We start from the raw sequence: 15,223 nt of genomic DNA on the forward strand, positions 1-15,223 counted from the left end.
TAGATGATTCAACAGCATGTAAAAAATAAAAGCTAGGCTACGTAAATTGAAAAGATGCTCAATGTCTTGAGAGCTTAAATTTGTTTTAGATGTTTTATGTTTCATCTGTTTGGCATTAACAAATTCACATATAAATATCAATGTTAATAATAATTCAATATAAACTTAATCAGATACTTAAGGATGTAGCCCTCTAAGTACAGAATTAAAGACATTTACAAAAGAAGTTTGTGGAAAACATCTGATTTATTCAATCTTACCTGAGTTAGATAAATAATCTTTCATAATAATCCCTAATATTTAATTTATGATGGCACATTCATGATAGATGATATAAAAACATTTGAAATTATAAAGAAATAGACACCAAAACGTGGATGTTCTACAAGCATGCTTAAGCAAAACATAACCTCTAATTTATAATCTTGAATTCTCTCCTGTAAAAACCAAAACCACCTAGATTATGATTCTACAGATATGATGGCTGAGGAATCTCTGTCATTCAGTCAATAATCACTTCCCGATTTGAAAAAATAATTTTGTTGATTTAGAAGTGGATCGTCAGTCAACTCTTCGACAAATAGTTAAAGGATTTTAGCATTGTCAATATCTGGCAAACTCATGGAATCGGTGATGTATGTCCTGCTTTCAAGTATACTATTATAACTTCTTTGGCTGAGAGTAATATTTTTTCTATCTTCCAATCTCACCAGCATGGGCTTTGACAGGGGAGATCAACCACAGGAGCAGTCCGTTATTTGGTGGAGTCGGTACTTGGTGCGATGGAGGGCAGGCAGTCGGTCTCTGTTGCTTTATGTGATTTGACCAAAGCATTTGACTGTGTCTCGAATGACATACATACTGCTGTGTGATAAGATGAAGAGGTATGAGATAGTTCCCCTGAGAACCATAGAGGATTTCCTCTCCAATAGAATGCAGGTGACATCGATGAATATGGTGCAGAATCATGGTCAAGGGAAGTGGTCTATGGAGTGCCACAAGGATCAATTCTTGGTCCTCTGCTGTTCCTTGTATTCATCAACGACTCCAGTGTGCATGGAAGTGCCTTATTGTTTGCTGATGACACCACACTACTGGTGCAGGATGAGGACCCCAAACTGCTGTTGCCCAGTCAAATCTACTTGTAGGAAGAGACTAGCTAGTGGTTTAAATTGAATAGCCTGTGTTTGGATGAGAGGATAACACAGAGCCTGGTGTGCACCATAAGGCGTGATCTGCAGGCTCGTGATGATCTGCAGGTTCAGTACTTGGCCTGCTGCTGTTCCTGTTGATGATAGACTATTTGCACCTGGATGGTTCTAGCTTGATTTTTTCTGATGACACCACCATCATTGGTCAGGGAAGATGGCACCATGATGCCAAATTCAAAGCACAGGAGTTCTTTTCTGAGGCCAAGAAGTGGCTCCCAAATAACAAGCTAAAATTGAATGAGACCAAGGCTCATGGGATGACAGTGTGTTCTCTGAGTTGGCTAGAACGGAGATTGTTGATGCTGAACCTGTGACCTTACTTGGTTTTTGTATCAACAGCAAATTATCATGGGAGTCTCATATTTCCAAGGTCTGCCGAAGGCTCTTATTGTTTATCTGCTTCAGAAGATGAGGGGACTACCCAGTGTTGAATGCCTGCTGATGCTGTACCATGCAGTAGGTATTTGCCAGTAAGGCATCTTGATATGAGAACATCCAGTACAATCATGTTCAGGACATAATAATAATAATAATAATAATGAGTGTGAACATACTCCTGAAACAGAAAATGGCACTTTCTGGACATTTAGTGAATATGATGCACACTGCCAGCCCGTATTCCAACTATTGGGTATTCATTCAGTTCATGGACTGTACTCATATTGTCATCGCTCCTACATGTTTGGGAAAACATCTGCACATTCACTAGAAGGGAGGAAGTGCATTTACATGGAACTTGAAGAGTGTTGACTTGGATTTGCTGCGCTGTCACCAGTCAAGAGTGAAGGAAAGTTTTCCAGTGTTGGCGGTGCAAATGTTCAAATGCCTGCCTGTCAATGTGTTCAAAAGCTCATATTAAAGTGGCTTTTATAGGAAGCAGCTTCTATCGGTTAGAGGATTTTTTCGATGAAAGCTTTGCTGGAATGTGCCACTGCCTACAGTTTATTTACCATGTTTTTTGAAATTATTTGACACGATCTATCCAGGAAGACCTGGCCTTGATCATGACATTGGATATTTGGACATTGGTTGTCCTACTACATATTGTGTGGTAGGCTATTTTCTGTTTTCAAACTGGAGCTAATTAATAAAAAATAGTATTCTCCCAATAATTTATTCAAACCTTACACATGGAAATATATTCTAGAAGTTACAATCAGAATTGATATTGATACAAATGTTCCAATTTGACTAAAGTCTAGAAATCGCCGGTCATATAGTGAGGTCCACGTTATAATGACGGTATATGATAAACTTCAATGTTGCTATCTTTGTCTATCGTTCGACAAAGCAGGTAGTCCTATCCTTTTCTAGCTCCACAATGAAGCCTAATATGTTTTTGATGATGTAGAAATATAATCAATTAAGGCAGATAATAGGCAAAGCTGTTCTTCCATCTCTATCCACTACCATTATAACGTGGACCTCACTATAGCTGAAAAGTACCGTAGGCCCACTGAATTACTTGCAAAGTAAAAGGAGTTTCATCCATTTTGTGAATTACCTACTGAAGAAAATCAACAAGGAAGGAACTCCAGATCCCTGATCTTATCCAACCCACTAAGTTCTTTTTATTAATTCGACCTTATTCAACAAGCAATTCCACAAAAATATTTGCGTAATATCCCATTTCAAGTAACTTACACTCTTCGAACTACTGATTTAGCTCATGCCTTGTTCGAGCAATTTCAATTTCTTTGCGTTGAGGCATAATGTGTTAAGAAAAGGTCGAGTCGAAGAAAAAATACATCACTTTGTTGTTGAATGGAACAAAATTAAATTTTCATTTTCATAAAATCGCATTTGAATTTTTCTCTTTGCTGGTATATCTATCTCAATTGAATATAAAACTCTATCTATTATAGAAAAAATAGTTGGTAACATGGATACACAAGTCAAGAATAAACAGTGACAAACAGTATAGTGAGGTTAGTTTTCTTCTTGTAGTTAAAATATGGAGTATTTCTATTAATAATCATCGTAGTTAATTCAATTCAAGGAGTGCAATGACTCTTATTCTTGAAGAACCGTGATTTTATTTATTTTAAATTTTTAGTGAGTTTTAGACGTTACTTGTGAAGTGTTCCTGGCCTAGCAATGGCCAACAGAACGGTTAAAGACGCTAAATCTGTTCGTGGAACAAATCCTCAATATTTGGTTGAGAAAATAATCAGATCAAGAGTTTATGACAGCAAATATTGGAAAGAAGAATGTTTTGCATTGTCTGCAGAGTTGCTGGTGGACAAAGCTATGGAGCTTCGCTACATCGGAGGAGTTTTTGGAGGTAATATCAAGCCTACACCTTTCCTATGTCTCATTTTGAAAATGCTACAAATTCAACCGGAAAAAGACATCATTGTTGAATTCATTAAAAATGAAGAGTTCAAATATGTGAGAGCCCTAGGAGCTTATTACATGCGGTTAGTTGGCACTTCACTAGACTGCTACAAATACCTTGAACCACTTTTCAATGACAGTCGAAAACTGAGAAGACAAAATCGACAGGGCCAGTTCGAGTTGGTGCACATGGATGAATTCATTGATGAACTTCTGAGGGAAGAACGTATGTGCGATATTATTTTACCCAGAATACAGAAACGATATGTCATGGAGGAGAACAATGAAATTGAACCCAAGATTTCTGCTTTGGATGATGATTTGGATGAAGGCATAGAATCATCAGGAGACGACGATGATGTTGCAACTGCGGTTGAGAAAATCAGGACAAATGAGAACAACTGGTCTAAAAAGAGGGACGAGAGAAAAAGAAGTCCTGAGAGGGCTCGATCACCTGAGAGAGATAGAAATAGGGAAAGGGACAGAAAGAATCGGGAGAGGGAAAGGATTCGAGAAAGAGGACACCGAGAGAGAAGTCGTAGCCGGGAAAGGAGACACAGGTCCAAATCACCCACAGCAAGGTATCGGAAGGACGATCGAGAAAAGGAACGACCGAAATTCAAAAGGAATGAGGGTGATAGGTGGCGGGATCGGGATATGGACAGAGGATGGCATGACCGTGAACAAGAGAGAGACAAACGTAGGGATCGAGACAGAGAGCGTGACCGACCGAGGTACCGTGACCAATAATTGACTTAACAAGTGATTATTTTCCTATGAACTTCATAAAGTAATAATTATGAATCAAAGTATAAACTGAATAAGTGATTCTCCATGTGTAATTAAAACGTTTATGAAGAACATTTAGATTACATAAGCAATTCAAGAAAAGGTGAGCTGTTTATCAATGTAATATCAATTTAATCACCTTATAATATAAAAGCATTTTCTCGATTCAAATCTTATCAACTTGTTTACTTAAAATGTAATAAAATAGTCCATTTTCAAAGTGTTGAATTATTTATATAATGCAATCTGGCCTTCAAGTATCAGTTGTTCAATTGTTATACATTTCTAACCACTTATTTTACATAGCCCAATGAAAACACAAATATAAATATTGTCAACCACTTTTATAGTTATAAATGTGGTTGACAATTATTTCAATTTGTGTTTTCATTATGGAAAAGTACCACAACACAACTGTAAACTTATTTTTCAATTTTGGTCGTTTCTACTCTTACCGACTGCTTGACGGCATGATAGCACAGGAAGTCCTCTGATTGGCTTATGAGGTTGACGCTTGACGTATTGAGAATAAGCCAATCCTGTCCGGCCGTATCGTCGAGTGTGGAAACAAACATTTGTAAGAAGTTGATGTGATCAGCCTTTGATTTCTTACAATTTTTAAATACAGAGTGATTCACGTAAAGTGTAACAATAGGAAACTTGTTAACCGCTCATTTTACAGAGAACTTTAAATGTGCAACTTCCCTTCTTTTTTTTGTGACATTTATTGACATGCCATTTTAAATTAAAAATTTGGCCGCCATCTTCCATAATTGAAGGCAATTTTTTATTTGAATGGCAATCCCCATTTTTATGATATTTTTGGATTCGACGTAAAATTCGAAGACATCTTTACTCTTGTCATTTTTTTGATAAACCTAACCGTTTAGGATGTACAGCCATAATAAGCCAGTAATTCAATATTCATATGATTATGTGTGGCTTATTATGGCTGTACATCCTAAACGGTTAGGTTTAGGCCTATCAAAAAAATGACAAGAGTAAAGATGTCTTCGAATTTTACGTCGAATCCAAAAATATCATAAAAATGGGGGTTGCCATTCATTGTCTTCCATTTTAAAAGATGGCGGCCAAATTTTCAATGTAAATTGGCATGTCGTAAAATGTCCCAAAAAAGAAGGGAAGTTGCCCATTTAAAGTTCTCTGTAAAATGAACGGTTAACAAGTTACCTATTGTTACACCTTATGTGAATCACTCTGTATAATATAGTTGCTTATTGTAAAACAAACAGGGTTTTACATGCAGGTTTATGAAGTATGCAACACAGTTCCAAATATTCAGTATTACAGGGTACCCGAGCCATTTACAAATTAGGGATTGAACAAATTTTCTCAACACCAAGTGCCGGTTGCCCAAAAGCTGGTTAAATTTTAATCCTGATTAATTTCACGAGAACCAATCAGAGAAGACGTCTTTTTGAAAAAGTCTTCTCTGATTGGTTCACGATTGAAATTCAATGAGCTTTTGTGCAACCGGGCCTGAATCATTTTTTTCAATTTATAAATATCAAATAATTATATTTATTGAATTATTTAAATGAAATAATGTTTAATTTAGTTGAAAAATCAATAAATATTGAAATGTCAAGGCATGATTTTAATATAACTTAAGCCCCTCATGGAGTTAATGAACAATATTATTTAATTCATTCTATAGTCGGCATTTGAATGAACTGCTAGAGTTATAAAAATTATTCGTGTAACTTATCTATATTCAAAGTAATGCTACTTTTAGGGCAAGACCACATAATAGGCCTAGGCGTTTTCAGACGAGTCGGCAGGGCAGGAAACTCTCCGATTGGCTTATTGAGTAGGGGTACGGGAATCAGCTGATAATTAGTCAATCGGAGGCATTCAAGCCAGGCCGACTTGTCTGAAAAAAAAGCCTAATATGGTCTCGCCCTTATTGAGCTTGATCCCCGAACAAGTTTACAACGCAAAACTACTTGGATTCGCAATGGTGATGAATGTGTTCTCCTGATATTGATTTTCAACCTTCTGCTAGCAAAATAGCAATTAGGATAAAAGTTACACTCTCATTTTTAAACGAAACTGGAAATTTTTGTTTTACCTTAGATGTCGCCATTATAAAAATTGAAGAGGAAAAAATTAAAACATTGATTATGTACGAAGAATGACATCTGTTAAAGGCTGTTCATTTTTGTCCATAAACTTCTGTAGACGTTGTGAGAAGTTGTCCATACTCCTCTGAAGCATTGCACGTGGTACAGATCGAATTTCTTTTGCTATTGTTTCACTCAGGGCTTCAAGGGTTCGTGGTTTGTTTATGTATACACGTGCTTTTATGTAGCCCCATAAAACTAATTATTGGCCCTTACTTTTTTAGAGAAAACGGTCGAACCGTCACTGTCAATACGGATCGTTATTACGGAACGATGCTTCATGATTTGTTTCTGCCAAATTGAGAAAGCGACGTATCAACGTCAATACTGTATGGTTTCAACAAGATGGGGCGACATGCCATACATCGAGAGCAGCTATGGATTTTCTAAGGCAGACCTTCCCTGGACGCCTCATTTCGTTGCGTGGAGATGTGGAGTGACCTCCTTGGTCACCGGACCTTTCACCTTGTGGCTATTTTTCATGGGTCTACCTAAAAGTACGTATAAACATAAAAAACCACGAACCCTTAAAGTCCTGAGTGAAACATAACACAATATTCATGAAAAAGATTAAGAAATTGTCAAAAAAAAAAACACAAGAAATTCGAGCGGTACCATGTGCAATGCTCGAGAGGAGATTAAAATACAGTTTGTATTTATACTTGAGTGAGTTTCACTTTATCTGTCAGCAATAATTGGTTGAAACTTGAAATGGAAAGAATTGATATTATTAATTTTGTAACTGGTACAAGAAGACAAAGCCAAACCATGTAGATTTTTCAGTGGAAAATATTCTCAGAACATTATTTTATTCCACCTGAATTATTAAGAACATTTTATCATAGCTATTACCTAATTATTGAATAATTTAAAAACGTCTGTAATAAGGAGGCACCACAGTATTTATATGGGCCGCAGAATTTAACATTGAGTTCAAGACACGCTGCGTCATATTTTTCCTGTTAATACTTTGAATTTGACGACTGATGTAATAATACAATTATGGTTGCATGAATTTTTCTAATAAATTGATGTATAAATGCTGGTGATGGTAGGATTATTATGAAACTTTTTCTAAATTTCAGTTGGAGTTTTCTCAAAACTATACTTTTTGGGTTGTGCCCCTTTTTTTCGATCTGGTGGTGCGATATATACTGTAGGTCTCAATGCTGGATTCCGCGGCCCATATAATATACTAGAGTGAAGCCTTTAATAACATTATTTGGTAATATAATTATTTTGAATCATATTTTTCTTATAATAGGTCTCAATGCTGGATTCCGCGGCCCATATAATATACTAGAGTGAAGCCTTTAATAACGTTATTTGGTAATATAATTATTTTGAATCATATTTTTTTCTTATAATAGGTCTCAATGCTGGATTCCGCGGCCTATCATAATACCTATAATAATCCTACCATCACCAGCATTCATACATCAATTTATTAGAAAAATTCAAGCAACCATAATTGTATTATTACATCAGTCGTCAATTTCAAAGTATTAACAGGAAAAATATGACGCAGCGTGTCTTGATCTCAATGTTAAATTCTGCGGCCCATATAAATACTGTACTGAGGTGCCTTCTTATTACAGACGTTTTCATATTATTCAATAATTAGGTAATAGCTATAATAAAATGTTCCTTAATTTTCTTAACTATTCAGGTGAAATGTTTATTCTTAGAAAATTATAATATTAATAAATAAATAATTATGAGTAAATAACTATGAGTTGACTCAGGACAGGATGGCTAAAGAAGTAGCATTTAGCAGGTACTCAAGGGCACGGAAGCTTCTCAATCAGGAGGTGGACCAAGCAGTTAAGAGGAAAAATGCTGATGCTATACTTGACTCTCAGAACCCATGTAAATCGGCCTGGAAGCTTATTAACAAGTGCAGAGCGTCTACACAGCCTCAATGTGATTTCAGTCCAGATGTTATGAACAGTCACTATCTGAACTCCGTGGAGGCCATTCTTCAACAGATTCCAGTGACTCAGCCAAATGGTGTTGGAGATGTAGAAGCGCAACCCGCTGTTGTTTCTGTATGGAGGAGAGTCTCGAAGAATGATGTATTGAAAATAGTGACTGCTTTTAAAAATTCACCTTCTCAGGACATCTATGGATTTACTGTGGCTTTCTTGAAATCAGTGGTTGATGAGATGGCACCTCATCTTGCCAGTGTCTTTAGTCAGTGTCTTAAACTGGGCTACTTTCCGAATTGTTTGAAGTTGGGTAAAACTGTACCTATATACAAAAAGGGAGATGAGAAGGACAAGAATAACTTCCGACCAATTACTGTTACCCCCTTACTCGGAAAAATCTTAGAGGTTGCCATGAAGAATCAGCTAATGGACCATCTTGAGAGGAATAGTTTGCTGTCTGATAGACAACATGGCTTTAGAAAGTCCAAGTCCACACAAACCGCCCTGCTGGCCCTGATCAACGAAGTCATTGATGCATTCGAGAGTGGAGATTCTGTGGCAGTGAGGCTGTGTGACCTGTCACGTGCTTTTGACTGTGTGTCTCATGAGCTTCTCCTTGGAAAGTTGAGTCAGTATGGTATAACGGACATTGTTGCTGACACTTTCAAGTCCTATCTTTCTGACAGAAGGCAGATAGTGAATGTTCGGGGTGCTTCATCTGGCGAACTGCATGTACGGCATGGGGTACCGCAGGGCTCTGTCCTGGGGCCAGTCCTGTTCATCCTGCATATGAACGATTTGAGAGTCGGCGGAAGTGAGCTGCTGTTTGCGGATGACACAACCCTTGTTGGGAGAGGATCCTCGCCTGCAGCTGCCACCCTTGAGTTGGAGGAGTCCTTTGCTGGTGCAGAACGCTGGTTTCAGGAGAACAAGCTGTTGCTCAACGTCGGCAAGACACAGAATATCATGTGCACTCTGAGAAACCACTTCAATCATTCATTGAATGAACCGGTGAAGCTTCTGGGATTTAACATCGATCCAAAGTTAACATGGAGTGCTCATGTGGATGCTGTATGCAGAAGATTGTCTCGTGTGATCTACCTGTTGAGAAGACTGAGGTGCTTGCTGACTGAGGAACATTTTATTATGGCCTATTATTCACTGTTCCATAGTCATATTATCTATGGAATACTGCTGTGGGGACACTCTTCACACTGTGAGAGTATTCTTATGCTGCAGAAGAAGGCAGTTCGGATATTGTCATCCAGTGGTCATCTGGAGCACTGTAGGCCACTCTTCGCCAGACTCGGGATTCTCACAGTTTTTAGCCAGTTCATCTTTGCTTCCCTGTTTGGTATTAGGAATACCAATCTGACAGTGAATTTGAGGGGGTTGCAGAGTGCCTACTCACTTCGAAATGCTCTTGAAGTCAATGTTCCTCGATGTAGGCTAAGTAAGGCTCAGAACTGTTATCCCAATATCGCTATTAAAATGTTTAATATGCTACCTCCATCTGTGCGTCATTTGAGTGACAGTGAGTTTAAGAGGAGACTCAAGTCCTGGCTGCGTGCCAGACCATACTACTCCTTGAGTGAATTTTTTCAGGAGTCTACAGTTAACATTAAATTTAGTGGCCATCACCGTGTTTAGCCATCTATGCCATTATGTTTTATTTTTTTTGACGTGACAGTGTTGTCAAAAACTTTTGTGTGATATTGTATTTTTGACGTGATGACCAACCCAGCTCATCTGGCTGGTTAATGGTTCTACAAATGAAGATTGAATTATTCTTAAATAATGTTTTAAGAATATTTTCTACTGAAAAATACAGAATCTACATTGTTTGGGTTTGTCTTCTTGTACCAGTTACAAAATTAATAATATCAATAATTAGTATTTATTTAAATAGGTCCATAAAAGGGATCACTAAAGTGAAGCCCACTGGGACACGTCAAAAAAGTAAAATAAAAACTTATTTCTTATTAAGGAAAACCTTAATTCTTTCCATTTCAAGTTTCAACCAATTATTGCTGCTGACAGATAAAGTGAAACAAGTATGAATACAAACTGTATTTTTATTTTAAAAATTGGCGGTTTCAGAGCTGCCAAAATAAGTCGAGTAAGGTTGGAGATCTCAGATTGAATAAGTCGTGATACTTTGTTTTAGAATAAAACTTACCTAGTATTTAAACTCTTCTTAGCATTAGAATAACTCAATTCTTTTTAAATTCATGGTTTTCTTACACTGGCAGTAATCTACCTTCAGAAGAAGCTTTCATTTTTGTGATGTTGGTTATATAATCTGACAGCTGATTTTGAAAAACATCAAAATACAGCACAGTGCTCACCACAGTTCTCGCTAGTTGCTGCATGTAATTTCTGTGTTGTAATAAACTTTACAGTTAACTTTCTATATATTATATTTAACTGAAAAATTAATTTGTTATAAAATTAACATACGTGTAAAATTTTTTATGAGTCAAAAAAGGTCTTACAAGTTTAAAACGTTACCTATATAATATTCATTGCATCAACAACTTAACCTCTTCTGATAAGGACTGGTACAAATTAATAGGCACAATAATTATTGTATTTATTTGACCAGGAATAGACCATAATATTAATTGTATGAATATTTTTAATTTCAAAATATGCCTTTAGTACGAAGTTTAGTGAAGAAATTATTTTCTACAAGTGTGAGTTTTGAATCTGCGGCTTGTTTGTATTCATCTAAAAATGTGTTTACTAAACCATCATCATCGTTTATGACATTCAATAGAGGTGTTACAACAGTTAGGTAAGTTGCCAAAAAATAACTTACTTGAAATTAGGAAAAATGAAAGCATGTCGTACTCTGAATAAAACAAGCTTTTATTTAGAGTTTAGTTCTAAATCATTTTAGCCTATAATTATATGTGTTGTTCATAACTCACCAGGCAATAAAGTACAGTATTACGACAGTAATACAGTACATACTACTGTACAAAAGTACAGTGGGTCTTTGTCTATTATTACGATACAACTATTCTTAATTTGTATTAAAGGTAGACTAAACAAGGAAAAATGGACGCACCGCACCCCTCCCAAGAATTTTAAGGGCGCTAACCTCTGCGGGCTAACCTCTCCCCTCTGTGCACCTCTCGTAGCATACTTTTTAATGTCTTAGCAGGAAAGTTGCATTATTGTGTTAGTGCATGAATCCCTGCATAATCAATTATTGTACTTGTTACTTACTTAATTGTTAGGGTACTTGTTCTTGATACTTTTTCAGTCTTCCCCGCAGTCATAGACCAGGGAATCTTTATTTTTCCTCATTTATAAGGAAGTCATGTGGTATTTGCTGCTCGACCAGGCAGGTGATGAAATGTGTGGTTTTCAACAAATTCCCTTAGCATGGTCGTTCTGTCAGATATGTCTTCAGTGCGGCAGCGAAAATTTTATTCTATTCTATGGCCTTCAGGTTTGTTGGTTGGAAATAATAAAATCTTTGCTGCCGCACTGAAGAGATATCTAATAGAACTATCATATTATATGCTGAGGAAATTTGTTGAGGACCACACTTTTCAACATCTGTCTGGTCGGGCAGTAACTGATAACTATTGTGATATTACAAATTTGTGCGTTTAAAAATGAATGTTTGTCTCGATAGTCAAGATCGATAAAAGTCGATAGTCAAGGTCAAAACATATAATCGATATTCATGATCAACACATGAAATTGATAGACAGCCGATTATGTTGAAACAGGTGAAAAATTATCAAACCAACAGGACAAGATTGATAGTACGCCACTATACTTAGAGCAATCGAGGATAATCATTCAGTTGCTATGACCGTCTGTGGCCAAACTAAAGCGTTTGACTGCGTCTCTGTGATATATTACTCGGGGAAACATTCAAGATAATATATGGTGTTCGTAAAGTTGTCCACAATGCAGGGTTACCTTTTTGAGCGTAGTCGGGTGGTTATAGTGAATGGAGTAAATCACAGACACTGCGGAGTCTCTATGGAGTTCCTCAAGGATTAATTGGCCCTCTACTTCCTCTTATCTTCATAAATGATCTCATAATGAAAGAGAAAAAATTAGTATTTTCAGATGACACCACTCTTGTTGCCTGGTTCCTAGTTGTTGCCTTGTTCTCTCTACCAGAGGTCAGTGAGTGTTTGCAGCCGGTCCGATTATTAGGGTTCACTCTGTTACTCTGGGAACCTTATATTTATAGACATGGTGTGCTCCAGTTCCAGCAGTATTGTCTATCTACTGAGAAGGCTGATGTCTGAACTGCCAATTTCGGTGGTCAGACAGGCCTATTTTGCTTTTTTTCATTTGAGGATGAGTTACGGTTTGAAATTGTGGGGTCATGCATTAAGCACTTCTAAAGTGCTATTAATTCAGAAGAGAACGGTCTGGGTGATTTCTGGGGCGGGCTATCTCGTCCACTGTAAGCCACTTCTTTCTAAAAATGGCATTCTACCTGACTTTAATGAATCTACTATTGTTTGAAAGATATACATCAGATACAAGATAGGGTACCAAAAAATATTGAAATTCACAGTCACTTCACAAGAAACCTTGAGAGTATATATATTTCAGGATGCAGACTTGAAAAGTCTAAGTCTAGCTACCCTGTGATAGGCTACAAATTCCATAACTTGCTACCAACTCCAGCTAGATCCTTGCCAAATAAACGTTTTTTCCAAGTACTTGGATCCTTGTTGATTGTGAATCCATTTTATTCAGTGGAGGAATTCGTTACTGCTGATTACAAAACCATAGTCAATTAAATTTAATGTGACTTTTGTCTATTTAAAATAATACCCAAGTACAGGAGACCACTAAATTATCTGATTTAATTGTAAATTTGCTTTGATTAAAATGTAACTTATCTGTTCTATTTATTATTATCTATTGTAATTGTTGTTCCTGTACAATTTATTGTATATTTCTTCAATGTGAATTGTGACATGGCTATATGTAACTTCTATGTTCAACTGGACCAATAAAAACTTGAAAATTGAAACTAGGATGAAGTTCCCCAATTAATAATCATCCTCAATCAGACACCCTCATCAGGCCTGCCCAAATGCTTGAGAAGGCCAGCTCATAGTCTGGAGCAAACATACTTAGCATGATCAAGCCAAGACTAGAAAATGGTTTGTACTTTGTATGAGGAGTGCTACACCTTCCTTTGACAAGCCTGAAGTCAAGCCCCTTGGTTCCATGGTGAATGCTTCACCAATGTGACTTATTTGATGCCAAAGTTGAGAAGCATTGTGCCAGCAAGGTACCTGGTGACTGCATACCATGCATCTTTTCATAATAATATCAATATCGGGGACCGAGCTTTGCTCTGGAGTAAAAAAGTATAAAACATTTATTACGAAAGAAGAGATTATAATATCATTCATAGTTCATACAGAAATGTTCTATCTAATCACAGTAAATTGAGATTAATTCCCAGAGGAATGCAAAAATTTCCCTCACAAAGGCCCGGTTGCACAAAAGCCGGTTGAATTTTAATCCTGATTAATTTCACGTGAACCAAATCAGAGAAGACCATTTCAAAAAGATGGATCTACTGGAATTTATCAGGATTGAGAATAACCCGGTTTTTTGCAACCAGAACTAAGTACCTGATTGAATGATTACAAAAGTTCAACAGCTGAGTCTTCATTTTGACACAGTCCCACACACATGAACTCGCTCATTCACTTCCATCACCAACAGACGACGAAATAATTATTATCAGCTGTTTTTCCAAGGATGGATAATAGTTATCCTTTTCATGTCCTTCAGCGAGTTTTCCCAGGGATGAGACGTAGTGCAATCGATTTTTTATAATATAAGGTGCGTACAGACTGTCGCTCTGCTCCGCAACCGAAAGTCACTCCAGCAGAGCGATTGATGATCGACCGGCGAGCAACAGTGGTTCGACCGGGGAACGCGAGAAGATCTAACATCTTCCGTAACGTTCATGATGGGTGCGTGGGCGGTGCGACTGTGGTTCGATGGTGGTACGAGGGCGGTACGAGGGAGGAGCGTGCTCGGTGCGGGTTGGAAGCACGAATATGTGTACGCAGCTATAAACCTACTGTGTTCTGAATTTCGTGAGAATCGTTAGAGCCGTTTTCGAGATCCGGTGAACTACAAACATAAAAACATCTAAACATCCAAACATCTAAACATATTAATAGAAGTTGCTCGTTTAATAGTATAGGATGGGGAAAATATAGAATAAGAAGATATCCCATGGTATAGATTCTTTATGTTCCAAATTATACTGTTTACTCAAGCCGATAATCCTAGTAGCTTTTTTCTTGAAGCTATATGACGCTGGTAGTCACTCATTCTGTGCATACTTTATACTCTTACCAGACCAAAACATTAATTATAGACAGAAGTCGACAGTAATCGGCTTGAATTAACAAAATTGGGCTTGAAATTTTTAATCGACCTGCTCCATGGGATATCTTCTTATTCTAATCGACTCTCCAATGTGGCTTATTTAATTAATGCAAACGTTGAGGAGCATTGTAGGTACCAGCAAGCTACCTAGTGACTGCATACCATGCATCTTTTCATAATAATATCATGGAGAAAATATAGAATAAGAAGATATCCCATGGTATAGAGGATTACAATAGATATACCATTTTCTCTATGTCAACTATTTTATTTTATTATATTTTCTCTATGTCTATTATCAACTACGGAATTGTGTTTTGAGGCCTTATGAAAGTATTCTATTTCCTCAAAGCTGGTACGCATCATCACACTACCACCGTACATGGAACCCCTTTTGCCAGTGTCTAAA

The 15,223-nt window shown here is 37.0% G+C and overlaps 3 protein-coding genes across 3 annotated transcripts in view; 2 read left to right on the plus strand and 1 right to left on the minus strand.

The window, feature by feature from the left end:
• Positions 1–488, minus strand: part of LOC111046133 (WD repeat-containing protein 89) — a 31,380-nt gene extending 30,892 nt beyond the window's left edge. The window contains exon 1 of the mRNA XM_039420774.1: positions 261–488. Within this exon, the coding sequence (XP_039276708.1) occupies positions 261–285 (25 nt within the window). The 5' untranslated portion in view covers positions 286–488. The remainder of the gene's footprint in view (positions 1–260) is intronic.
• A 2,610-nt stretch (positions 489–3,098) lies between these two features.
• On the plus strand, positions 3,099–4,557 carry LOC111046134 (pre-mRNA-splicing factor 38). Its single transcript, XM_022331627.2, has one exon. It carries the CDS (start codon positions 3,309–3,311, stop codon positions 4,296–4,298), a length of 990 nt encoding a protein of 329 aa, XP_022187319.2. The 5' UTR covers positions 3,099–3,308; the 3' UTR covers positions 4,299–4,557.
• Positions 4,558–10,763: 6,206 nt separating this feature from the next.
• The window catches only part of LOC111046137 (farnesyl pyrophosphate synthase), a 29,086-nt gene continuing 24,626 nt past the window's right edge, over positions 10,764–15,223 (plus strand). The window contains 1 exon segment of the mRNA XM_022331628.2: positions 10,764–11,206. Within this exon segment, the coding sequence (XP_022187320.2) occupies positions 11,061–11,206 (146 nt within the window). The 5' untranslated portion in view covers positions 10,764–11,060.

Source organism: Nilaparvata lugens, chromosome 2, assembly GCF_014356525.2.
Source record: "Nilaparvata lugens isolate BPH chromosome 2, ASM1435652v1, whole genome shotgun sequence".
Classification (NCBI taxonomy): Eukaryota; Metazoa; Arthropoda; class Insecta; order Hemiptera; family Delphacidae; genus Nilaparvata; species Nilaparvata lugens.